At 50.9% G+C, this 15,438-nt stretch overlaps 1 protein-coding gene across 1 annotated transcript in view; it reads left to right on the top strand.

Moving 5' to 3' along the window:
* The first annotated feature begins 1,454 nt into the window (after positions 1 to 1,454).
* LOC144144412 (tetratricopeptide repeat protein 28) overlaps positions 1,455 to 15,438 on the top strand; it is a 112,672-nt gene continuing 98,688 nt past the window's right edge. The window contains exon 1 of the mRNA XM_077675839.1: positions 1,455 to 1,977. Coding sequence (XP_077531965.1) covers positions 1,945 to 1,977 — 33 coding nt within the window. The 5' untranslated portion in view covers positions 1,455 to 1,944. The remainder of the gene's footprint in view (positions 1,978 to 15,438) is intronic.

Below are 15,438 nucleotides of genomic sequence, written 5' to 3' on the forward strand. Positions count from 1 at the left end.
AGCGACGTACTTTCAGTAACTGTTTCAGATGCGCGGGACTCGCGACGAAACCCGCCCAGTCAGCGAGTCTGGACCAAGACAGCAGCATCGGTGAACTGTGGGAAGAGCTCGCCAGCGTTCCCGATGATGTCGCGAGTGAAATCCGTCCGACGCTTATAATGAAACGCTTTCGGCAGTCGATGTGCTCCGCCAATGCTTCTTAGATTTTTGAGGACGTGGACTTGAACTGGTGCAAACAATGTTTCGTGTAGAGAACGCTATGCTAGTTGAAGCCGTCAAAACGAAAGTGAAAACAAAAATCACCACTTTTTTTTTTTTGCAAGGTGGGCAGTTAAGGCGGAAAGTAGCTTTATTATTTGCAATAATTGGATTATTTTGGTATGCTAATGGCTACTGTACTGTGTTCTTTTCTGCATACGCGGATGGCGGAGTTGGTGAGGGTGAGGGGGGGGGGCTCCCGCGGATTGCGAACTTGTAACAACAAGCTCGTTATAGGCGGGTTCGGCTATATCGAACTACCGGATATATCGAACTAATCGTGGTGCATATTGCAGTTCGCTATAAACGGACTTGACTGTATATACGCCGACAGGTTCCACAGGTTGGTAAGCGCCCTTCTCTTGTAACTGCACCTCGAACGTTTCGATATCGCTCAAGTTCGTTTTCCCCCGATTGATTAATGGGGCACGTCAAGCGGCCTGGCATCCATACATGGCGGCCAGTGCGGCCAGCAGCCGTGGGCGGCCCCAGCACGACGTCTCGCGCGACTGTCGGTGTGCGCACCGTCCACGATGCTGCCAGATGGGGCTCTTCTCCCCCAGCCGCGCGCGAGTTGAAGCGTGGAACGCAGCCACGCAGCGCGATCAAATTGCTACCTTGCCGCTCTTGGCGTGCCGGCCCCCTCGCCCTCGGACCCTCGGTGCCGTTTCCAGTTCGTTGGCGGGCCGCGGAGCACTCACGGTAGCTCAGCGAGCCTGTTTGCCCCGACTTTCCAGCGCTAACGCCATGCGGCGCTACGGTAGGCAGCGATGTCGTTTGGTTTAGCATTCGCCGTAGGCTTGTTTATGGTGCTTTCCGCCTGACATAAACCGCGGGGCGGGCACACATTTAGTTTTGAAACGCTTTTGTAAAACAGAGGTGTGCTCACATATCGCGACCGACGCCCATTCCAGCGTCTAGGAAAGTGCACGCGCTTGTCAAAACCTAGAGCGAATACCTGATCAGAAAAATGGTGACACAAATTTAAATCCCCTTTTCATTTCACGCAGGCCTTATTAAAGAGCCTCCGCACGCGCGCTACCGAGCACGCTTTGCAAAGTTTTCAAGTCCTGTACGACTGCCGCGCCACTCTGCCGGTGGCGGCGTTTCGGTGCCTCACGATAGCTATTTCGCCGTAGGACGAACATCCGCACTAGCGGCAGCGCGCGCCGCGCAGTCGTGACGCTGGTGACGTTTCGGCCTCTCTGGCCGCTCTCCGCTGCCCTTGCTGGTCCTGGGCGAAATGCCGCGTGCGGCCCCTGTGCCCGCCCCCTTGCAGCACCTTGCTCGTTTTCTCCTCGGGAGCAGTGGAGTAGGAGCCGAGCAGCGAGCAGTGGCGAGCGCAGCGCTCCCGACATATTGTCTGTCTGTGTGCGCGATCCGCGTGTGTGGTGTGGGCCGTGCGTGATGACAGAAGACAGCGGGTCGGCGCAGTGGGGGACCGGCAGCAGCCTGTGACGCGTGCCTCTGCGTGCACGCCGCTCGCTCCCGAGTTCAGTGCCTGCTGCCGCAAACATGGCGGCAGCACCAGTGGCGGCGGCGGTGCTTCTCCGGCAGCGGGACACGTTGTGCGCCGGCGGCATAGCCCGGCGAGCGACGACGTCGACGACCACGCGCCGGCGCGGCGTCCTCGTCCCGTGGCCAGCATGAAGACGAGGCAGCGCGGCTTTCAAGGCGCTGTCTGCCATGGAGACGCTGTCGCAACGAGACATCGAGCAGGTGAGGAGCAGGGCCGCGCGGTGCGTGCGCCGGCCGGCCGACGCAGCGGCACCCGGGCTCGCACCTGTTGCTCGGAGCCCCTCGCTCGTTTTCTCCGATTGATCCAGGACGAGGGCTGAGCCGGATCACGCGGGACGTCTGTGATCCCCGAACAGCGGCGGGTGGTTCTCGTGTCGTGCGCGCATCGCCGCGTCGAGCGTTTCTCTGCAGAGTCTTTGGGGCGTTGAGCCGGGGCTCTTTTTTCTCCCCGGCTCTGCGTGCAGCCGCGGCGGCGGCCGCTTTTTCTTTCCGGGGTCCAGGGGCGAATATTTATGGGCGAAGCGACGATAGGCGGCCTGTCCTCGCACATTCTTCTGCGCCGAGTCGCCGTGTCTCGCGCAAGCGGGCCGCTCTGCGGGCGAGGAGGAGGCCAACGGGGGCCACTTCAGTCATACCTGAAATTCCGACTTGATTGCCCGACGGCGCGCTGTGCTGGAGCTGCCGCACAGCGACGGGCCGCGATCATTTCGCCGTCTTGACTGACAGCTTGCGCTGCTTCGCCTGCAGTTGTCCCCGTTGTAGTCGAATGCCCGTGCAGTCGCTCGGCCCGCGATCTGGCTGCTCCGATCGGCTAGCTAGGAAGGGGGAAATTGTGGAGAAACGAGAGCTTCGAAACTGCCTCGCAACAGCGCAGCCGCGTCGTTACTTAGGTTGCAGCGCGTCTGTAGCGGACAACTGCGAATGCCTTTTCGTGTCTGCTCGGCCTGTGACCCGCACTGGCGACTTGAGTCGATTACTTTGGAGACTGAGCTTGTTTGTTTGGGCCCTCGTGGCCTGCTGTGCACATGTTAGTTGTATGCACTGCACGAGCTTTCCAACGAAACGCATGCAGCGCAGGCTTAAAACTCTGGTAGGGTGTACGGGATGCTAACCAGTTCTGAAGGCTCCGTTTCGTGTTGTAGAAGTGAAGGGCGAAAAGTGCCTTGGGGCGGATTTCGCCCCCAAACACCTGCGCACATAGGTCGCCCCCGCTCCGCACAAACAGTAGTTGCGAAGTTTTCCTAACGATGCCGCAGTACCAAAGACGTCAGTGGCCGCAAACATTTCCGGACCTTCTCAACAATGCAAAGATTGCGCCTTGCGCGTGGCTCTGGCCCTGAAATGCAGCAGAGTGGAATCAAGTCCGCCGGCAATTGCAGACCTGGCACGTTAACGGCATCCATTTGTGTAACACACCCGTCGACCTTACGGCCCGGGACGATAACGGTCGCGCGAGCTGGTAAGGTTCCTTCTTCGGGACACTGCTCCGATAGTTCTGCGACTATAACGTAAAAAAAAAAAAAGAAAGAAGAAGAAGCTCGAGTCTTCTTCTGGTCTTCGGCGAAGGTGGAGGATCATCGAAGCTGTGGGTTGACACAGAATTTTCAACGCAGGCACGCGAAACTTGGCGGAAGCTGCGACTAGCCGTTCCCCGACGGCATTCAATCTCGGTACACGGTCTGCAATCGTGGGCAGGCGCGTCCGTTTGTGGTGGAAAATCGGGGCGTGGCATTTTTGGGCAGAGAGTCTCTACACGAGAAATGTTCGCCGTCTTCTGCGTCCTGGAGTCCGGACTATGCGTGGCCTTCCAATTGCGGCGACCGAGCAGAAAAGAAGTGAAATTCAACGCAAGCGAGCAAGCAATCCGCACACACACGAGAGTTGCGGAACGCCTGGAACTTTTGCATCAAATTCGGGAGCTGTGTTTTTCCACACCCACATTTGTTGACGGGTACGAAATATCCACGGAACCCTATAGTCATAAACGGGTTCGCTGTCAACGGCAACGAAATAGTAATTGGAATGATGAAGTGCGAGCAACGTTAGCGCAACTTTTTTGTAAAAGGAAAAGAAAACTGGGTGCTTTCACTACCGCGGTATTTACCTTCTTGAGTACCACGTGATGCATGTATGCTGCTTTCGTATGCAATCCAAACCGAGAGAACAGCACGGATAAATTTCGCCGTTTTAGTAAGCGTGCGGTAGAACGTACAGGGGTGATCAGCTTTCTGTCGGACGGTGATCAAGGGCTGAGAGATGGCTAAGAATTGTATCCGAGCGCACTGTGCTGGGATTGTTGAGCACCAGCGAGCTGGTGTTTCCCCTTTGTTCGGGTCGGGCTCCTTGATCCGTGCTTTCTGCTCGCTCGAGAAAAACGAGCGGCCTGCCCACAGTATCAGGCAAGATCCAGTGTTATGAACCGACCAACGAAACTTATCACACCGGCATGGCAGCGAAGCCCGCCTTCCCTGCAGTCGCCCCGCCGGTGGCTTCATTTTATCAGTTCCGCGCGCGCACGCGTAAGAGAGAGAGATGGGTGTTATCGAAAGGGACTACGAATTCCAATTATTCACAAAGCAACGCGTGACCACCAAGAGATTGACTCACAACTTCTACATTTATGTCATCTATGTTCCCTTGGTGAACACACGTTATCCTTCGTCATGGAGGTTTGTCACTTGCGCATATTACGCAATGCAGCCGAATTTCGTTGATCGCAACTCCGAGGGAACAGAAAATATGTTCGAATTAACCGGATTTCGAACTGACGGGGCTGGGAGACGTTTGATTAGCGGCGCAGTATCAAAGTCAGATTCAGAAATGGTTTTTACTTTCCTCAAAAAAGAAAGAAAGAAAACGGACTCCAGACAGTAGTAGAAGCGCATACACAGTAAAGTAGGTCATGTAGTACTGCAGGTTCTGAAGGGCACAACGTCACTGATTACGTACTGCGCAGGCGCGGTATTCGTAACGAGCAGTTCCAAGGTGGGAACCCAGGGCAGTAGGCGCGCTTCCGCAGCTAGACAAGCAACACATCAGATACTACGTAGGAAAAAAAACGTATATTTAGCAAGAAGAATACACTGACTGCAAGGCGAAAGAATACACTGACTGCTCTCGCTAGAGCTATCACTTGAGCCGCAGTCCTCACTGTTGTACACAAGGTCATCTTCACGGCACTACGCGCAGTGTAGCTTCATGGCACAACGGGCATGGCCGTGAAGCTGCAATTAAGAAAAAACCCCGCGTATTATCCCTCCCATACTTTGCCACTGAAATATTCGCATTGTCGAGGCGGGTTATACGCGCGAAAATACGGTGCCATGAGTTCAGCCCCGGGCATCGATGTCGTACGCACTTTCGACGCCACTCCTAAAATGATCAGTGTTAAGGACCGCCGTGATGGTGACGGCATCCTCATTTGAAGAATACCCACACCGCATGCCTCCATATTTTTCCGTTATCTTTGACATTCGGATGGTGGAGGGGTGAGGGGGGTGGTGCTATTTGTTAAATTCATAGCCCGGGACAAAATAGCGTTTTCTGAAAACAGGTGTTTTATTTTGGTACATAATACTATCCTATTCAGCAGCTTGCTGAAATCAAGGCTGCCAATGAAGCCCAATAACATCACGCGGTTTGCACAAGATGCCAACTTCGTTATATTTCCTTATTTAGAGTAGCGGCGGTAGGGCATATCCGCTGTGCGCTGCATGGCTCATGGACGTCTCATATTTTTTTCTTCTTATCTGTGCATTTTGGCACTGGCAATGCTCTTCAGATGTGCACAGTCAGAACTAACTTGGAATCAAGTTTTCTTAATCTCTTAGTGAATGAATAAATGAATAAAATGTTTATTCAACAGCAGGTGCTGCTGTTATGGCCAGGAGCGTCGAAACAGGGGGTGCAGGGGGAGAGATGGCTCCCCCCTATTTTACAGATGGGGTAGCGTGGCTCCCCCAATCAAGGGGCAAAATGCTTTAACATCCTGGCCTTTTAAAGCGAGGCTTTCTATGCCTTACCAATGACGTCGTTCGGCGTGCGAAGCGCACTGCAGGAAAGCCTACTTTACACATTTAGTTTCACAAAGCGGTGATGATGATAAGCGAAAGCACTTCAAGCGCCTCAACAGAAAACACTTGCCGTGTTGTGTTTAGATCGAATGCGGGTCCCTCGCGTTACGTGCCATTTTTTCCCTTTATTGCTGGTCTTTCTTGCTCTCTCTCTCGAAGCTGTCTGGATTTTGCCCTTTCACTTTAACGCGGGTAGCACGGCAGAAAGCTTCGCGTTTTCACCATCTCTCTCTTAAAAAAGGGGCTTCGATTTTTTACTGTGCTAGCCAGCACCTGTTTTGTTGAGTAAGAATTTCATTGGGTTTGATTTGGTTTTATGTTGGTGGCTTGATTGCGATTACTTATGTGTACTAGTCAATTCAGCGCCACTGAACAGTCCCTGCAGAATTACTAACTGAAAATAAGTGATCATGATAATATTTAAACAACAAAAACGACGATGATGATGACGATAATGATGATTAATTTGGTTATGTGTATGATGGCATGTCTTTGCTCTCCCGGGGGAAAAATAGTTCCTACGACGCTGGTTAGGGCACCCCAGTCTTTATCCATGGCTGTGGCTGGCTGCGCGGGCCCTGTTCACCAGCTGGGCCGCAGGGTCCTTGCTGGCCAACCGCACCGTCGACTGTTCAATGGAGGGATTGTGGATGGGTTGCAGACCTGGCGTTTCCTGGCACTCCCATATTTGTATCTATAGGACACCGATTGCTGGGCAGCATTTGCAGGTTATGGGCCCTGTGAAATATGGGCCCTGCGAATAAGGGACCACCCCGCCGGAGGCCGCCTCAACAGTGACTTCAACGGCTCAAATAAAGTTGTATCTATCTATCTTTGCAGGTGGCTGGATACTCGGTCGGATTTACGGCATAGAGGAGGGTTCGGTGCGGACAGGTGTTGGTTTGGGGTCCTTTGAAGGTGGTGAAAGAAGAAGTGTTCTCACTGATTTGTTCTTATATGTCGTATACCAAGCAGAAAATATCGAGCGATATCGAGTTTCACCCGAAACAGGAGCATCTTGCTATTTAGCAGGAAACTAGCCGCAATTTTTACCTCTGCTTGTTGGCTCATTATCCAAATCCTTCCTTCTCCAACAGTTAGCGCCAGGAAAAAAAAAAGTAAAGGACTGGGGTGCAGCCACCTTGAAACTGGAATGTGCACGCGCCACGCTGTAGTACAACCCTAATTTACGTAACAGCTCTGCCTACCGAATGAAAAAAGAGAGAGAGAGAAGTAGAACTCTTTAATGTGGGCTGAAGAGGTCAGCTCTGCTAGCGGCAGTGCTTGCTACGCCAGATGGGGATGATTACAATGCAGTGAAGTGAATGTGAGAGATCGGGAAAGCAGCAATAGAGAGAAAAAAAAAGTTAAATAAAAATGGCACGCAATGTAGTGCAAGGAAAAAATTCGAAATAAAGTTAAGGAAAAGAAATAAAAATTGAGCGAATGGAGCCCAGGAAGCGCAGAGCGCCTAACAAGAAAAAGGAGTCAAAGCGCACACGACGACGCAAACGCGTACAGACGTAGCCATGCGCACAATGGAAGAATTACAAAGTTTTGTCTAGTCCTGAATGTCGCAAAAAACGCAGAAGAATTTTTGTCCCTAAATATGAGTCATTGTTGTTGTCCCAGGGTCCAAGAAAGTGACACAGCTGAAGGCTTGCTCCGCGTCGAACACGAGACAGGCAGCTCGCCGCTGTAACTCGCGCAGCGGAAAATCGCGGGCATATACACAAGTTCTCGGTAGTCTCGCGCACAGCGCACGTTGGGCACAGTGGTGAATCCTCCCACCCTATTTTGAACTTGAAGGTTCGGGTGTAAGCCACGTTGAGACGCAAACGATGCAGTACACCTTCAGACGCTTTGCTTAGGTCGGGTGGAACACGGAATTTACAGAAAGGGTCAATTCCATGTGGAGGTGGATATCCGCTGCGAGAATGCTGCCACTTCAACATTTGCTCTCTCCAACCAGTTCGGTAGATAAGGGCACAACCATCCTCTCGAGAGAAAGGAAGCTGTGTCGTGTTACGCAAAGAGTGGCCAGCGCTGGCGGCTGCATCAGCTATAGAGTAATATGGAACGCCACAACATACAGTCTAGCGTGATTCTGCTTACGACAAATCGATGCAGCGCAAAAAATGTCTTCGGTTTGGCTGCACTCGCTGAACTCATTCAGGTAGTGCAGCACTCGCCATTTGATTTATCGCCTGGCGCAGAGAGTGCAGGATGAGTTCACCGCTTTCCCTGCACTTCCCCGATTGGAGGTGCAGAAGCAGACGAAACTACGAGTTGTGCCGCGCCTCCGCCAAATGGCGCCACGGGTCCCGCGACCGAGAGAAGACGCAGTGAAACATCCCCCTCGCGAGGGGCACGATCAAATGCAGAGCATTTCCGGGGGCGCACGACATTAAGTAGTTTGCGTTACGTCAGCAGTAATTTGAATAAGTCAAGGATATAAGGCGCGTTCGTAGCGTCCCATTCTGTGTCGGCTTTGTGGCGCAGTGGGTAGAGCACCATGTACATTGCGTTCCGCCCGCAGGGTCGAGGGATCGAAACCGGGCGCCGGATAGTATTTTTTTATATAGTAGGGACAACGACGGTGCGGACTACGGACGTCAACGCGGGTGACATCGTGAGTTACTGAAATGCTCTGCATTTAATATATACGTTGCTCGCGGAGCCTATACAGTGCGAGAAGGCAGTGCTAGTGAAAAGGTTTAGTATTGACGTATTGTAGCGCTAAAGCGTGATGTGCATTCCTGCGAAACAGTGGCGTACCCGCCAAGTTTCATTTGCGCTCTGCTCGTTTACGGTGTGCGCTCGTATACCGCGCGTGTCCGGACCGGCCGTGTGCCTACCGCTCTATGGCAGTCCCGTTGGTTCAACTCCACCGCAAAGCATCGCACGCTAACCTTTTCAGCCAAGCAGCATGCTCGACATCGCATTCGCCAAAATTTCATCCTCGGATTGGTTAATCAACTGCGTCGGGGTTAAGCTGAACCGGGCAGGTTCTTGGCTTCTTCGCCCACACCCACCGCCTCCTTTCTGTTTGAACCACCTCTGAGCTATTTCAGGGCCTTTCGCTCTAGCTAAGCAAGCGGTGCGGGCGCACAGTCGCTCTTTCGCTTTGCTTAGCCCAGCTTTAGTCGCAAAAACGTGCCGCTCTGCCCACACGCGAGGCGCGGCGCTCAGCTAAAACACACTCGCCTATCACTGAACCCGCAAGAAAGAGCGACCAGTCAGCGCGCGGGTCAGACATTATTACAAACAAAAACAACCAATCGCACTGCGCCACATTGTTAAACGAGCCAATACTATCGCTGCGTCATCTTATTCAATGGTGGGTCGTCACCTTTGTGGTCAAGCTAGGCCTCGCCAATCTTTTCTCGTCCGCCTTGCTACCTTTTTTCCCCTTTGTGTAACGGAGGCCGTTTGCTGCACCTCTGTTCGCTCGTCCCCTTATTTCAGGCTACCTTATCTCTGAAAGGGCACAGTAGCACGGCTTTTTTTTTTAGTTCACGAAATGGTCTTGAGGCTGGCGTTTACCTTGTTGGTGACCACGGAATGGGCTAACTTTGCTTTTTTGTTTTTTTTTTCTGGTGTAATAGACAGGCTCGCAAGGGCAGGGGGGACAACGAAAAAGAAACGAGAGAAGGAATGACTTGTACGCGGAAGATCAGTGTTCGTGATTTCAAGGCATATGTTTAACAGTACTTTAATAGCGAGATTTACGAGTTCGGCACGTTATTGGTTGGTTAGACCGGAAGGGGCGGGGAATATGGGGACACAGTGAAGGATTGTAGTACGCAATGGCGTGTGGGAAACATTTCATAAACCGTTTCTTTTTTCTCGTGGATTCCTGTTTTTGCGCAATATCTGGCGCCTATCCACGTGAGGTTTTGAGCGTACCTCGAGAAATTACGAGCCTTGTTTGGGACATTTTATTTGCTCATAAGTGATCATGAGTTTAAAAAGTTCAGAGCTTAAGAAGTCCAACTCGAAGAAGACCCCATCGGTCGCCTTCACTACAACACTCCAGAATGACCAGTTGAAGTGACGAAATGTGCAAATACGCGAATGACAAAGCCCAACATGCGATTTGATTAAACAAAAAGTGCATGTGCCTGGGGCAACACGCAAGGCGTAGATGGCGTTTTTCATTGCGGAATATACCTGCCCAGACGCCCCGTGTCACTCAAATTGAATGCTGAGACACGCCATTGGCCGAATTTTCACACCAGGCCACTTGGATTGGTAATTCTCGAACGTTGTGGTGAGGACACCCTACGGAGACTTCTGAGAGTGTACAAGCACAAAATAGAGAACTAATTTTTTTTTACTTCGTGTCTTTGCTACGCGTTTGATCTCATTCGGCGACTTTTCTGTTGATGTCCATATTTATGCTGCGTATCGTGATCGCCATGGCGTTTTAAAACGAAAGTGTTTTATTCCGGCATACACAAAGATTTCCCTCACATCATATCCGTCACGGAAGTTACGCAAGTACAACGAAGCAAGCGGCCTGTAAAGGGTGCACCCCTCCACACAGGGTCTCCTTGCGGGGAAGCAACCTTTAGTTCTAACGAGTACGTTATACTTAGGGGGGTTCGCTTTTGAGTTTTGTATTTTAACACTAAAGTGTTTTATGCCAGGATACACCAAGGTTTCACTGGTGTCATATCCGCCACGAAAATGACTCCAGTGCGCCTTTGCCAAAGCGACCCGGCAGCAGGACGTCGCTCGCCAAGCACACCCGCCAAACAGCCGCCGACCCGTGAATCATGCTCAGCTGCAGATTTCGCTGAACATTTCACTTTCGTGTTTTACCGATTGCTATGACAGAGGAATCAACCACAGTTGTTTTTTTCGGTTCAAGGCCACGGCTTTTTTTTATCCCTGCCCCGTGTACTTCAATTCAGCTGTTACTGGTGAATTTCGCTTCCCATCGGTGCGTTCTAGTGCATGCCACCCAAGTGTGCATGCCACGAGTGATCACAGCGGCATCGCCTTGAAATTTTCCCCTGTACACGTATATGTCGCTCAGGGCTCGCGCAAGTCGCATTCTCGCCAGATCCTTACGACGTCGCAGCATTTGTTTGTGCGATTGGCTACCATCGACAGCCAAGCCACAGCGAAGAAACATGTATGCGAGTGCCTCTAGTCCCGTCTGACAGTGACACTTGAATGCCAGCGTGCGGTTGGCAGATTAATAGATATTCGTGATGTTCTTATTAGTGCGTCCCTGTGACGACGTGTAGCGGGAAATTCGAAAGATTTTTAGTATTTATATTTTCTGCAAAAAGAAAGGTCCTCAGATCCAGAATGGTGTTCAGTGAACTACCAATGGCTAGTTCTTTCAAATAAAGCTAGATTGTGTTTCGCATTCACGGGCCAGTGTCTGCGGCCCGCGGGGTATAAAACAAGAATCGCTGGCGGGAGCAGCAAACAAAAAACAAAAGGCAAGGGCACTTAAGATTGATTACATGTAAGGATTCGAAAAAGCACTTCAAAGCCCTGCGGGAGTTGTGTTTTTGCATGTGGTACCTGCACCGGAGTGCACGCTGTGACTGCGGTGTCGCTTCTTTCCGGGAGCACAATTCGCATGGCCCACGCACAAACACCTGTTTCTTCTTGAAAGCCAGTCTAACCGGATCAAACCTGTTTTACCAGAGGTGTTACCAAGGAGACAGGCAGCGGAACAGCGTTCTTTCGCTCAGCAGGCGAGCCCGGCTCCTCCACGCGGCTTTGCACACGCCCAGGCATCGCCTAGCAACGAAGCAGCCACGTGATCCCATTCTCTGTGCAGTACTGCTGAGGTGCGGCGCGTGCTTTGTGGCGTATTTCGGTTGCACTCGTAGTGGAACTATGCTTTAAGGCTTTCATCTTGAAGTCAAGGTTTCGTGGTTGCAAGGAGTGTTTGCAGAAGACAATACGCTGAAGGAGCGTTGATCCGCCATTCCCGCAGTTCGAACGAAATCTGCGAGGTTGGTGGAAGCGTTTGGGATATGTGCGCACTTAATGCGTGTGTTTGATGCTTCATGCGTTCAGTTGTGGACCCAAAAGGCACTCGGCCATGATTGATTGATTATGGCGTTTAACGCGCCGACGCTGCACAGGCGATGAAGAGCGCCGTAGTGGTGGGCTCCGGGTTGATTTTGACCACCTGGGGACCTTTAACGTGCACCGAAATTTCGAACAGACGTACGTTTTCGCTTTCCGCCTCACCAGAAAAGCGGCACCGCGCCGGGAATCGAACTTGCGCCCTTGTGCTCAGCAGCACGAAGCCTTAGCCACTGAGCCACTGCGGCGGGTTACGCTCGGCCGTCCGCCCAATAAAGCGTCAGTATAACGAATAAAGTATAGTGGATAAGACTTAGGTAATGCCGGTGCGGATGAACGCATAGAAAAAAGGGAGGGGTGTCGCCTAATGGCGCTCTTTCTGGAGATCACACACTACCACAAAAACCAGTAAAATAAACAAAGAATTAGGGAAACGCTGCTTATGTGATTTGAAGGTGAAGTCCTGGCGTACTATTTTCACGGGTACCTTTGTATGTACGTCTACACAACAGCCACGATAATTACCCTCTTTAATCCATCTTAATCCGCCTTTTTGCCCTTTAGTGTCACCTTAATCCACCCTAATCCGTATTTTTTCACCTTAATTCAACCTCAATTCAGCTGAACCTACCTTACACGCTATTAATTCATATTCACCGTAAACTCACCTTATACGACCATAGCTTCACCTCAGTGATCATTACATCAATCACTAATGCATCACTATTTCATTAATTTTATTCCCCCAATTTTCTGAATTTGTAATAATTCACCCTAATTCACATTAATCCGCCTTAATCCAACTTTACTCCACATTACTAATTCATCACTAATTACTTTTTGTAATCATTAATCGCCTCTGCTGCGGCTGGAATGTTTCATTCGCTTCTCCCTTCCTGGGGTTTTTGTACCTTTCTGGTTGACGCCGAGTCCATTAGAAGCCAACCTTCTAACGAGACACATTCGCCTTAAAAGCTTGATGCACCAATATAGCGGAATAATAGCATCCAGAAAAGTTCGCTAAGGTGGCGCCGAAAGGCTTTACAGACAACAGACGTGGGCTATAAATACTTGTCCGCCCTGCCATATGTATGAGCCCGAGACACCAAGCAGGTGCCGGCGTCTACAGATCCTTTCTCGGGGCAGATTACGTTGAAAGGAGGTCAACAGTCCGCGTCTGGCGTTGCAGTGTTGTCTACTTTCGTTGTATTGTGTCGCTGAGGACGAGCAGCATTGCTGAGCCACATGCGACCGTACACCCTGCCAGTGGGCCGTAGGGAACTCGGATGATGTTCACATGACACTCTCCGTGCTCTTTGCGTACAGTATCGTGACGTGGATCGTTTTTCCAGACCCCTACAAGCCGTCCTTCCTGCACAGTCTCTGAGCGTTGCGTTTCCTGCAGGCGTTCTCTCGGCGCGGGAAACAGTATAGGTGGTATTCATTGAAAAGTTTAGCTGTCAATTTCTTCGCTTGGCAACAGTGGAAACGGCCACGGACACGGCCGAAGCGCCACGGACATGGCGCGGCTTGTGCCCACTGCACCCGCACGCCGAAGAAAACAAACAAACAAACAAAAAAAACCGGTGTCCGTCGTCTGCTCCGTTTCAACCAGATTCTCAACGGTGGTGTCAACAGAGATGTTAATCGCACTCGCATTGGAGCCGAGGCATTACTTTGCGATCGGTGGGGTAGAGTTTGGAACGTCCAAAACACATCGTGTGTTTAGCGCGGACAAGTACCAGCATTCCGTTGAGGGCGACGTAACCAGTGACGGCACACTGATATGGTTGCCTGCATGCGTGCCTCGCCAGTGAATGCAGGCTATAAGGCCGCGGTTGGGTCTTTTTAAAGAAAAATTAAGCCAAGTTCTTAAAAAAAAAACTCCGCAAGTAAAGTGCATACGTGGGCCGCCGCTCTCAATGGAGGTGTCTACGTCTAAACTAATTTCATTACTTTTTGGAAGTAATTCGAGTGTAAGGTGAGCTCTTTAACCCACGGTAACTTTCAGGCAGCATTCGCAATAAGGCACAATGATGTAATGCAGGCTCTTTGAATGGCAATGCTGCATCTGTCGTCTTCCTCCGCTCAAATGCCTCAGATGAGACGGACCGCGCTGCCCCTGCGGATAGTGTGAAGGGTCGATCGAAGTCTCGGGTAGAAATTCTAAGCGGAATGAATGAAATCTGCTATCAGATGGCGTGGAGACTTCCAGGTCAGAGCCTTGTCCAGGTCTTCCGGCGGTGTAGCCGTGCAACGCGCGGCTTCGCTTGGGACGTGCTCTTCGGCACGCTGAAAGATAACACGTGAACGACAGTAGTAATAATAATAAAAATAACAAACGCAGTCGTAGTAGTAGTAGTAGTAGTAGTAGTAGTAGTAGTAGTAGTAGTAGTAGAAGAAGAAGAAGAAGAAGAAGAAGAAGAAGAAGAAGAAGAAGAAGAAGAAGAAGAAGAAGAATTGAATAAATAGGATTGCGCGAGGACTGGTTGGATATGGGAAGGTTGGGATCCGGGCATAACGCCTCACTGCAAGCAGCGAGAGAGAGAGAGAGAGAGAGAGAGAGAGAGAGAGAGAGAGGAGAGAGAGAGAGAGAAGAGAGAGAGAGAGAGAGAGAGAGAGAGAGAGAGAGAGAGAGAGAGAGAGAGAGAGAGAGAGAGAGAGAGAGAGAGAGAGAGAGAGAGAGAGACTATTCAACGCAGAAATTTAGACTGGTTGGCGAAACGACTTCGACATGGTAAAAAGCTCACCAGACGGGGCAGTCCTGACCACCCAAGACAACTGATAATGGGCGAACTGATTACATTCACTCGGCCAGTTGTTGGAGAGAGAGGGATTTTAAGTGAGTGGCGATGTCAGCCGAAGAGATGCCTAGCTTGATATGCCAGATCAGTGTTGTCGCGATGATGATAATAGTTGTGAAGATGGTGATGTGCGCGCATGCTTTCTGTTATTTAGAGGGCCTGGTCGGCACTGTTTTATGCAGGTGCGCGTCAAAAACTGATGTAGCTTGAAGTGGAAGTGTCGCGTGTACTGGCGACATTCAGCCCCGTACCATCTACTCATCAATGCCTCTTTACGCTTGTGGTGTCCAGGTGCATATTGAAGCTGCAATGCGAGTCGCCTGAGCTAATTAGGGACACGTAAAATAATGTGATGCGCCTGTCCATGTTGGTCGGTGCATGCTCTGTGCGACACTGCATGGATTCAGGGCCTGCAGCATATTTCTAGGTGAATTATATTTTGCTGTCTATGGTGCGTGTAGGTCGTATATGGTGTATCAGTAGTGATACACAAATGAGAGCAAGACAGAGCAGGGGAAAAAAAACAGCGCAGAGACGGGGACTAACGGACGAAAAGACAGTACAAGCGCTGTACTGTCTTTTCTCTGTACTGTCTTCTTTTCATCCGTTAGTCCCCGTCTCTGCACTGTTTTTTTCCCTGAGATGTCAAACCAACTAGCCCAATCCCAAGCTTTAGCAAGACAGAGATTTGAGCCAAAACGTTTTGCGGATAGGCCAAGTAATGC

The sequence above is a fragment of the Haemaphysalis longicornis genome, unplaced genomic scaffold (assembly GCF_048455015.1).
Source record: "Haemaphysalis longicornis isolate Haplotype H1 unplaced genomic scaffold, Haemaphysalis longicornis Haplotype H1 scaffold_7, whole genome shotgun sequence".
NCBI classification, from domain to species: Eukaryota; Metazoa; Arthropoda; class Arachnida; order Ixodida; family Ixodidae; genus Haemaphysalis; species Haemaphysalis longicornis.